The sequence below is a fragment of the Macrobrachium nipponense genome, chromosome 18 (assembly GCF_015104395.2).
Source record: "Macrobrachium nipponense isolate FS-2020 chromosome 18, ASM1510439v2, whole genome shotgun sequence".
NCBI lineage: Eukaryota > Metazoa > Arthropoda > Malacostraca > Decapoda > Palaemonidae > Macrobrachium > Macrobrachium nipponense.
This window is the reverse complement of record NC_087211.1, coordinates 76,159,638-76,171,569: the sequence shown is the minus strand read 5'-3', so window position 1 is coordinate 76,171,569 and position 11,932 is coordinate 76,159,638. Positions and strand designations below refer to the sequence as shown.

The following is an 11,932-nucleotide window of genomic DNA, read 5'->3' as shown; positions in this document are numbered from 1 at the left end:
ATAGCTCAGCATTGATCTATAGCCCCTAATAGTTGATGATGATAGGCCCCTCTCAGATCTTAGGTATCAGATTAAGTTTGCTATTTGCATTTGTTTTAGGAGAGGTTATTTCTTCTGGTCCACAACCTAAAGATCAACCATTTTCCCTGACATACTTTGTTAGACGATCGTTGTCTACTGTTGGCAATAGCCCAAAGCGCTGCTCGTGAAAAACCCTTCGATCAAAGGAGTTTGACGACGGTCAAAAACCTGTCAGGGCCAGCATGGATAGGTTTTGGTGAAACTTCCTGAAATGGGACTGTCTGAGCAGCTCTGGAATGGTGGGCAGGAGCCTATCGGCAAACCATTCTTTTTGTGGCCAATAGAGAGCTATTAGTGTCATGGTGACATTTTGATGAGATTGGAGCACCTGTCTTATTAAGTTAAATGGTTAAATGGAGGAAAAGCATACACATCTAGGTTTGACCAATCTAGTAAAAGGGTGTGTTTCCCAGGCTTGAGGGTCCAGGAACAGGGAGCAGAACATAGGAAGTCTGTGGTTTCTGTAGGTGAACATATCAGCCAATCATCCAGGTATAGTATTATATTTACACCTATCAGATGTAGCCACTTTGCTAGAGGAGCTAGAACTCAGGTGAAAACCTGTGGGGCTGTTGACAGGCCACAGCACAGCACTTTGAATTGAAAGACTTCGTTCTGATAAATGAATCTCTGGTATTTCCTTAAGGATGAATGAATTGGTGCATGGAAATAATCTTCCTGCATATCTAGAGAGACTATCCAATCTCCCTGATCGATGGCCGCTAGGACTGAGTGGTCTGATTCCATCTTGAATTTCCTCTTCTTTATGAAGAAATTCAGTGCACTCACATCTAGGACTGGTCTCCGTCCTCCTGTGGGTTTCGGGATTACAAACAGCTGATTGTAGACACCAACCCTCCCCACCCTGCCCTCCTATACTTTTTCTATTGCCCCTTTCCTTATTAAGGAAGTTACCTCTTCCACAAGGGCCAAAAACTTTTCCGATCCCATGGAGTAAGATGTTATTACGATCGGAGTGTTCACCAGCGATGGCTGCTCTTTGAATGGAATTGAGTAGCCTTCTTTTAAAACCTGTACTATCCACAGTTCCACTTCTTCTTTTCAGTTCTTCCAAAAGACCTGGAGTCTTGTGCCCATGGGCGCATGGCGGACTGTCTTCTCACTTTTTAGTAGTGGTCTTGGAGGTTGACTTCTTGACCGCTTTTGAGAAGAAGCGTACATTGCCTGTCGTTCTTGTCTGACCTCTCTGGTTTCTTCCTCGAAAGGACGTTCTCTGTAACAGCAAAATACTGTCGAAAAAGATGACCTATCTCTAAGCTGTCTTGCAGAATGGGCTTACCTTACAGACCTTACAGCTCGTTCGGGTTGCCCCAGGTCCCTCAGTGTGAGGCACCTTTAATGTCTACCAGAGAATTGCTAATGAGTCTTCCAGTATATTTTGCATCTTCCAATCTTGGATGGTTTGGGATGCAGATCCTGAGTTGATTTCTTCTGTAGCTCCAGAGTAATCTTGTTAGCTACCTAATGAGGAAAAAGGTGTTGTCTATCAAGGGGCAAAAAGAGCAAGCTGATCTCTGCTGAGAGGTTACACTCTTTAGAGGTGAAAGAACACCACAATTCTCTCTTCTTTAAAACTCCCATGGCAAACATGGAAGCCAATTAATGGGAGGCATCTCTAATTGCCCTGTCGATGCAATATATAACATTTTGCCAGTTGTCAGACACATCCTCAGCCAAAGGTGAGAAGTCCCTAATCTTCTTACCTAAAGCACCAATGGACCAGTCAAGAAAACTGATCACTTCCATAGTCTTGAAAATGTTCTTCAAAAGATGATCCATTTCTGCACCTGAAAACATAACTTAGGCTGTGTTAAAAGCAGACCTACAAGTTGTCTATTTCCTCTGAAGCATTAGAAGTTGACAAGGAAAGTCCCATCTCAGGCAACTTAGAAAAGTCCAAGGGATTGTCCATAGTAAAAGTCGACGGCAGCTTCGATGGGCCCGCAAGAGAAGAAATCTGGATAAGTCCCTAGAAAGAAAGTCAGAAGCGCCACATAAGCTGTGTGGGGCTTATCTTGTGCTGCTTCTTCATCGTCAGTAGAAGGCTGCATCATTTTAGTCTCCAGCGTCATTCTCTGTAAGGGAGGTTTCTTCAATAAGTCCATAATACCCTCCAGTTGTCGCTTTATCAGTACCAATGAAGGGTCCACTTCCTCCTCTGTCACTGAGGGCACATAAAAGGAATTGAATTAAGTCTCTTTAATAGGTCGTCCAGTTGCTGGGCGCCTCCAGGCACGAGGGCATTTCAGGGTACAAGGCTACTCAAGAGAGTAACAAGAAATTGGCACCAATGGGAACCTCGACATGACATCAGTTGTTTGAGTGCCTAATACTGATGGTCCTGAGCTTTCTGATCCAAAAACAGCCTTTCAGGACTGTCCCAAAAACTGCAGGAAGGTTGTGGGCTTTCTGCAGGTTCTTTATGCCTTTTATAAGGTGGAGGAGAATGCTCCACTGAAGTATTGTCTCTTCAATGGGCACCACTCCCTCAAATAATGCCAGTGGCGCCCCAATTCTGGGCTGGGCGTTCCTGGGCTTGAGAGGAGACAGTGAACATCGGAGAAGCCTCTCTAAGCCTTTGTCGGAACCTGGGAGTGCACAGATACGACTAAAGGGGCAACTACCCATGGCCAGAGAGACCCACCATCCTCCCTTGAGCCTCCGGTATATTTCCTCCTTGATTCAGGGGAGTCTGGCAGTGACCTTTGCCTTGGAGCGTCTGTGGCCCGAGCAGCTACCTCCTCCACTAACACCTCACTTTCACTTTCATTAACATCATTCATCAAGAACCTAAGTGACTCCTAAATGAGTAACTGTAGTCACCATCAGTCCAAACTTCTTGTAAATCTTCTCTTTTAGGCTAACGAAGCGATCTGACCGACAATCGTGATTCTGTTGATGGCAGAGCAGTTGGACCCGGCATACGTGATATATTTGAAACCGGAGAAGCAACAACAGGTACAGGCAGTCCCCAGTTAGCAGCAGGGGTTCCGTTCCCGAGGGGGTGCCAATAAGCGAATAAATCACCGATTTTAGGGCGCTAGACGAGCCCCATTAAACCGGAATGTCGATAACCGGGGACTGCCTGTACTTCAACACACCTTTTTAGGGGTCAAGCTATTAGGTATCTTACTTTCAGCTCTAACAGCCACCTTCCACTTTCAATTCCTTTTGAGCTTATTAAGATGAGAGGTCATCCACATTTGGTAAAAACCACAACAAATTCGATGTAAACTTATTGCCAGAATAGTTTACAAGCCCAAATACTCCACCACAGTGAAGCAGCCTGGTCAAATTCGATGGGAAAAAAACAAGCTGCCCTCCTACAATGTGTTAATCTTAGGACAGCAGAAAGAAAATTGAAGTATTTTCATGTAGTTGTACCTCTCCCCCACCCCAGAAAGTGGGTGGAGCCTGTTCAATCACAGCACACAGAATGACATTTTTAATTGCAAATTTTGGAAATCAAGCTGTCGTCAGGTAGAGACTTCAGCTGTATAATTACTGGATAAGTTACACTAATAAAAACTTCAGTTCTCTAGCATTAAAAATAACACTTCAAGATTGTATAATATACATGAAAACTTGTAATATTCTAGATAAACTAGTTACTTCAACTTTTAAAAAAAATCATAAAAATATTTAGTAATTCTGTAAATCTTTCTATATTAATAAAAATGCAGACAAGTACAGAAGCTTTTGATGGTTTTAATTAATACTCCAAAATGCTATGTATTCTGCCTACAATCTATTTTAAAGCTGTAGCTCAATTATTTTTCACAATAAAATGTTTAATTACAAACCTAATAGAGTTTTGGGCTTCGGCAAAGCAAGCTGGATGACAGGAGAAGCAAGAATCGCAGAGATAATTGGAGAGTTCCTCTCAAGGCCAACATCATCTGGTGGTATAACTTTGTTTTCACAAAGCAGCTCCCTCTACAATTAGATACAGATCGAAATATGACAAGATTATTATTACAATACACATTAAATATTTAACATTAACCCACCGCTCCTCACTCATTATATTTTGTTTAATTCACTAATCTTGAAAAAATCACAATTTTTGAAGTAAATTGTATTTTTCCTAACTATACAAACCTGAGGTCCTTTACATTAGGAATTACTTTCAGCGTATGCTGGAAATCGGTCGTAAAAGAATAACAACAAGGTAGTTAGGCAGTAACTGCTTGTCCAACAGTCAGGAGTCCCACCCGACCAGACATAAACATTCCACTTTGCTTTAGGGCCCAGAACAGATTGAGGGGTAGCATGAGGTAGGCAAATATGTAAAGGACCTCAGGTTGGATATGTTTGTTCGTATGGTGTTTCTTTACGTTGCATGGAACCAGTGGTTATTCAGCAAAGGGACCAACGGCTTTACGTGACCTCCGAACCACGTCAAGAGTAAACTTCTATCACCAGAAATAAACATCTCTGACCCCCTCAGTGGAATGCCCGAGAATTGAACTCGCGGCCACCGAGGTGGCAGGCGAAGACCATACCAACAACGCCACTGAGGTGCTTCTCAGGTTGGATAGTTACGAAAAATAAAATTTACTTTAAAAAATTGTGATTTGTTCCTACACGTAATACAAATCCTCGGTCCTTTACATATGAAAGACTCGCTGATTGATGGAAGGAATCTGATCGAGTCATGTGAACAGACTGGTGTTTGCCCAACCAAGGTTCCCGTCCTGGTCGTAAGAGCAAGGGAGGAGCAACAGGCATGGGCAAGGAGACAGGCAGAATACCCAGTGGGGATGGTCTCTGGGGCTGATCATAAGTAGCTGGGGGAGAGAGTGTTAGGAATGCAACAGAAGTCTGTGTAAGAATATGCAGGGACAATTAGAAAGGGAAATGCACTGGTAGAAATATGTAGAGTGAGGATAGAGTTATGGTAGATGAAAGCCAGAAGGAGGTAGGAACACACTGTAGCAATAGCAGTTTGGAAAAATGAGACTAAACATAGGCAGCAGCTTTCCAAAACAAAAAGCTGCAAGCCCCAGTGGAAAATATGAACTTTGACACCTTCAGTGGGTGGTTACCGTAGATTAGGATAACCAATAAGACTAATCGAAGGGTGGCACCGGAAGTAGGAAAAGCCACTCAAGAAGAAGTAGGATGTGTCTTAGTAGAAGTTACAGAGGAGCTTAATTGTAGAATTTAGGTTGAGACTTCACTTGAGGTATCAGAGAGGTTCAGTTAAGAACAAAGCCTTATGTGGGGAGGCTGTGTCAGTATACTCTCTGTTCCCTGTGATTTTTTGTGTAGTGTAATAATTGAAAACCTTCTGTTCAATATAAACTTAAGATAAACTAAGTGGTGTTTAACTTGCCCAGAGTCCTACGACGTACTCAAGCTCTTAAACTCCTGAGAGACTGGATAATGAAAGGAAATTAATCTAAAATGTTCCTAAGAAAAGAAAAACTCAACCACAAGCAATAAATGAAGGTTAGCCCATATAACAAATAACTTTAACAAATACAACCAAAGTTACCGAAGAACAGACTGACTAACAATAAAGAGAAAGAGAATAAAAGGAAACCCGTACGTAACCACAACAAGGGGACTGCATAACCTGGAGGAGGAGGAGGCAGAAATGGATCTGTCCTCAAGGTATGTGGCACTGACGACACGACCACTGAGGGTGTTACCATGATAGTGTGTCGAGTACACACCAAGTGAGACAGTGCCAAATAACCAGGTATCAACAAAGACGTCGTCATCCCTGGAGCTGCCCCACGAGTCACAGGGGCTGACGAAAAATGTTCCATCAGCCCATGGAGAGATGGAGTGCTAGGCAACCCCAACTTCACCCAAGCCTGCTGCAAATCCCCTGAGGGAGCAAAAGTCGGGTTAGTGGGGGGAATTCCTACTCGCCCCAAAGGAGAAGGATCCCTGCGGAGCGAGCAGAATGGCCCCGACTACAACTCCGAGTTGGTGTGCCTTCCCCACTCTTCTACACTCAACAAATCAAGTGAAGAAGTGGAAGGAGAAGTTTCCCCCGAAGGAGAAACAGCGAGATGGGGGAAGCTTATGCAGTGGGAGGAAGGAAGACAAAGGATTAGTCACCAACGGAGTCATCGGGGACGTGTAACCCACCGACGATGCCTTGGAAGACTTTGCCCATGATTGTTTCCTCCCCTCGTATCTCCCCAATTGCTACGCCGACCAAGAGGTACGTCTCACAAGGGTTACTTACTGAACAATCACGCCCTTGGCATCTAGTGCAAAACGTGTGAGGGTCTTCCTCAATTTTGGACCTGAAGCCACCACACTTCTTGGCCCCACTCCAGGGCAAACGCATTGCAAAAATGGGGGGGCAATAGGGCTTATTTGATTCCTGGGTTTGCATAATTCAATAATTATTAAGCAAGCAACACACACAAACATTCAACAGATAAACACAAAAAGATCTCTCAAAGTTTGTTCTCGTGTGAATTAAGCAAGCAACACACACAAACATTCAACAGATAAACACAAAAAGATCTCTCAAAGTTTGTTCTCGTGCGACAAAGATGGGCAGAGAGTGAGAGCACGTCTGCACACCACGGTGGCCAAAAGCAAAGTGGAATGTTACATCCAGTCAGGCGGGACTTCCAACTATCGGACAAGGACAAGCAGTTACTGCCTACCTCCCTCGTTGTTATTCTTTAATGACCGATTTCCACCCTATGCTGAAAGTAATTCCTTGTGTAAAGGACTGAGGGTTTGTATTACGTGTAGGAACAAATCTCTGAAAATTTTCCTAAAGCTTTAACTGTCTTCCAGTTTATAATCTATATTTTATTAATAAAGCTATACAGTGGTACCTCGACATATAAAAGGCTCAACTTACGAAAAACTCGAGATACGGAAGCAAATACGAACAATTTTACGGCTCTACATACGAAAATTGCTCAAGTTACGAAAGGTTGTTGCTGTAAATCCCGAGATTCGCCCGGACCACAGAGAACAATTTTAAAACTAGCGCCCCGCCAACTGAGTAAACTCGCCACCATCCTCCCGCTCTCCCATTGGTTCCTGATGCTAGTCACCCCATAAGATCCTGCTCTCCTATTGGTCAGCATCTACCCCTTGTGCTTTATGTATTCTATTGGTAAAAGGATGCTGTGAATTGAAAAACTTATTCATGCAATACATTTAATAAAAAAAACATTAGGTAAAGATAGAATAAAGAATAGAAATTAATGGTTATTATACTGTTTGGTAGTTTCAGTAGTTGAAGAGAAATAATGAAAATTTATGGCTTACTGTGTACTAGGAAAAGTGATTGCTTGGCAATTTTTTTTTTTTTTTTTTTTTTTTGTTCATTATAGTTAATGGTTACTTAATAATTATTTGAAATGAGTACAGGCGGTCCCCGGGTTACGACGGGGGTTCCGTTCTTAAGACGCGTCGTAACTCGAAAATCGTCGTAAGCCGGAACGACGTTCTTGAAAACATGTCCACAGGGAAAATTTCAGTACTAATTTGCAATTTTTCTTAGGGCCGTATCTCTAAAATTATCACTAATTTACTTTTTTCATGTGCAACACTGTGTATTCACAAATTACTGTATATTTTCATTAAAATACAAGAGAGAGAGAAGAGGAGAGAGAGAGAGAGAGAGAAATAACTCCTTAGTTTTCAATAGATTTGAAAATGAAACGTCTGTAGGCAACTTTTTCTTTTCCCCTCCCATAAATACATTTATTTCTCCAGAGAAGAGAGAAAGAGAGGACTGTGCAATTATGTTTGTCTGTCTATCAATTCTTTTGCTGAGAGCGAGAGAGATAAAAGGAAGAAAAAGAAACACCAAATGTATGACAAGTATCTTGTGGAGAGAGAGAGAGAGAGAGAGAGAGAGAGAGAGAGAGAGAGAGAGAGAGAGAGAGAGAGAGAGAGAGAGAGAGAGAGAGAGAGAGTTGTTTAAAAGAGAAATGGAATGATTATTGTATTTAAAATACTCAGATATGAATTTTGTACTTATAGTATTATTATTGGAAAATATTAATGATAAATTTATTACATACACGTCCATGAAAATGATCTCATCTCAGTAAGAAGAGAGAGAGAGAGAGAGAGAGAGAGATAGAGAGAGAAGAGAGAGAGAGAGAGAGAGAGAGAGAATTACATAAAACCATTAAATTCGTTGACCATTGTATGGCATTGTTAAGCTTGAGTGTCACTTGAGTTGAGGTGGGGAAATTGATACAGAAAAAGACAAAGGGAAGAATTTTCTTTTGAAATTATTTATCGTATTATTACTACTTCTATTATTATTATTATTATTATTATTTGAAAATATAATAAACACGTGCATCTACCATAAAAATTCTCTCATCTCAGTAAGAAAGAGGAATTATCCTTACAAGTGAAATGGAAAGGTCATTTTCATCTCTTTAAAATACGACCATTATGAATTTTGTAATTTTAATTATTATTATTATTATTATTATTCAAATAACTGAAATTATCAATAAACATTTTACATACTAGTACCATAAAAAATTCTTTCATCTCGGTAAGAGAGAGAGAGAGAGAGAGAGAGAGAGAGAGAGAGAGAGAGAGAGAGAGAGAGAGTGAGTGTTTATCTCTTTGTTTATAACGCTTCCAGCGAAAGAGAGGGAGGGCGTTACCGCTATGACTCATTATTATCTTGTGTGGCAAAAGAGAGAGAGAGAGAGAGAGAGAGACGAGAGGAAGAGAAGAGGAGAGAGAGAGAAGGAGAGAGAGAGAGAGAGAGAGAGAGAGAGAGAGTTAACCTTAATTAAAAGTGACATGGATAGATTAGTACGTATTGTATTTCTTTAAAATACTATCACATATGAATTTTGTAATTACAGTTATTATTATTATTATTATTTGAAAGTATTAAAAACAAATAGTACAAGTACATAAAAAATCTCGAGTCTCAGTAAATGAGAGAGAGAGAGAGAGAGAGAGAGAGAGAGAGAGAGAGAGACGAGAGGAGAGAGAGAGAGAGAGAGAGAGGGGGGGGAAAATGTCAGGACCACTGATTGCAACACTGCAGCTCTCCCCCAGCTCTTCCCCTTTTGGCTGTCACAGAACATGATATATATCTGACAGTTTTAGTACCTGGAAAGGTTACAGAGAAGACTGGGATTTCCTTCAACAGAGAAGACTGGGATTTCCTTCATTCTTCGATAATTTTTTAAATATAAGCTAAAATCTTACTAATTCACTATGGTATTTTCTTTAATGAATTGATATTATTGCTGTATAAATTAATATTAATATTTGAAAATAGTAAATCATTTATTTATCATACTAAAAAACATACATCTTTGTAGTATAGAGAGAGAGAGAGAAGAGAGAGAGGAGAAAGAGAGAGAGAGCGAGAGAGAGAGAGAGAGAGAGAGAAACTGTGCTAAACTATAAAGGATTCTTATCTTATCATAATATGTGTTTTTTAAAAGCGTCGTAAACTCAGAGCGTCGGAAGCATCAGCGTCGTAACCTCGGAACAAGCGTCGTAACCCAGGGCGGATTTTTCAATGAATATTTAAGAAAAAGAGTCATAACCTCGGAACGTCGTAAGCCGGACCCGTCGTAACCCGGGGACCGCCTGTACATGCAATACATTTAATAAAAAAATTGTGAATTAGATATCATAAAATATAAAATAAATCAGACTGCTATCATCAAAGCCAACAAATATGTATTTTTTTAGAATTCTTCTTCTGTTTTAATATTATGTTACGTATATATTTCATTATAGTAGCTGTCAGTAACTCGGTATCTCTATTAGGTAAAGATAGAATAAAGAATAGAAATGAATGGTTATTATACTGTTTGGTAGTTTCATTAGTTGAAGAGAGATACTAGTGAAAATTTATGGCTTACCGTGTCCTAGGAAAAGTGATTGCTTGGCGTTAGTTCGGTACTCGTAAGAGCTGAATGTAAACAAACGACTGGAAGGTTTTTTTTTTTTTTTGTAGTATAGTTAATGATTAATTAATAATTATTTGAAATGAGTACATACTGATTATTCATACATTTTATTGGCATATTCTAAGCTTTTAGCCTCTTGGGTTTAGATGTCAGAATCATAGACAAGGCTACAGTAGCAACCACTAACATAGGCTAGGCTTATTGCTAAGGGATATTTGCTAAAGTCCTAATATAAGCAGTAAAAATGGGGTTGAACATTACATGCAGTTGAATATTACTCAAGTATGTACAGTATTTTGCCTTTTTGGAGTCCTATTTCTTCCGTCGGATCAGCGTCGTAACCCTAGAACATGTGTTGTAGGCCTGGAAATATAATTTACTGGGGTGTTTTTGTAGGACTTGGAACGGATTAAGAATTTTACATGTAAAATGCGGTTCATGATACGAAGGCCGCCTCGGAACGGATTAATTTCGTATCTTGAGGTACCACTATATCTTACTTTATGGGTAACAATTAGTTCATAAAAGATGACTCTTGGGAGTTTTGGGATGTACTTCTGTTTGAAATGATTTTTAATTGTTTTAGAATGATCATTTACGGTATATTTTTGTTAGAACTATCAAATTAGGCAGTGAACTGTTAAATAGGCAGTCATAGGCGTTTATAGCAAAAAGCCGCATTCACAGATATATGCAATGAAATATCAGTTTCTATTTATAGCAGGGTTATCTCCGTGAGCTACAATAACATCTTTATTTCTGGGCTCAGCCGTGTCGCTCCCGTGAAATGTGTCTGCTTTAGCACGATTTCTAGTAAAATATTGCTATAATACCAGAGAACTGCTAAATTGGACAAGTCAGAAGCATCTGACTCGCTCACCTATATAAAAGGTGTCGGTATAAAACTGGGGCGAGTGTTAATCCCTTATTTAATCTACTTTCAATAACAATGGGGATATATATTACTTTAAATTTATTCTATACATCCTGAAGTTCCTGATATCTCAAATACTAATGAGGGCCCACATATAATTGGCTCATTTTTTTGTTTCATGTTAGAATTCCGGTACTTCCCGGCTTACGACAGTTTCAGCTTACGATGTTCTGAGATTGCAATGCTTTTCAATTATATTCTTCAGAAATTATTTCCAGGTTTATGAGGCATGTTCTAGAGTTACGACACTGATCCAACGTAAAAAATAGAACTCCAAAAAGGCAAAATACAGGATATACTTGAGTAGTATTTGATTGCATGAAATGTTCAACCCCATTTTTAATGCATATATTAGGATTTAAGCATATACCCCTTATAATACTGAGTTTTGATTCTAGGCAATAAGCCTAAGCTATGTTAGCAATCATTACTGTAGCCTAGTCTAAGATTTTGACATCTAAAACTAAGAAGCTAAAAGCTTAGAATATGCCTATAAAATGTATAAATAATCAGAATGTATAATAATTTCAAATAATTAACTATACTAAAAAGAAAAAATAAAGCTCCCAACCTTTTGTTTACACGGTTTTGTCAACACTACCAAGCACTGAACGATTGCCAAGCAACCACTTTTAATTAGCACAAAGTATAGTAATCATGCATTTTTATTATCTCTCTTCAACCACAGAAACTACTGCCCAGTATAATAACCATTCATTTCTATTCTTTAATCTGTCTTTACCTAATGGAGATACTAACGGCTATAATAAAACATATGACATTACGTATCACAGAAGAAGAATTATAGAAAATATTTGCTAGCTTCGATGAGAGCAGTCTTTGATTAATTTTCTATTTTATGATATTTATTTCACAAATGTTTTTTTTTTTTTTTTTTTTTTCATCAAATGTATTGCATGATTATTTTTCAATTTACAGCATCATTTTACCAAAAGAATAAAAAATATGTACAGGATTCTTTGTGAAAAGAAAAACA

General features: G+C 39.4%; 1 protein-coding gene across 1 annotated transcript in view; it reads right to left on the bottom strand.

The window, feature by feature from the left end:
- Nucleotides 1–11,932, bottom strand: part of LOC135197212 (ubiquitin-associated domain-containing protein 1-like) — a gene marked incomplete at its 5' end in the record, with an annotated part of 128,437 nt that overhangs the window by 17,370 nt on the left and 99,135 nt on the right. Inside the window, 1 exon segment of the mRNA XM_064224268.1 lies at nt 3,906–4,038. Coding sequence (XP_064080338.1) covers nt 3,906–4,038 — 133 coding nt within the window.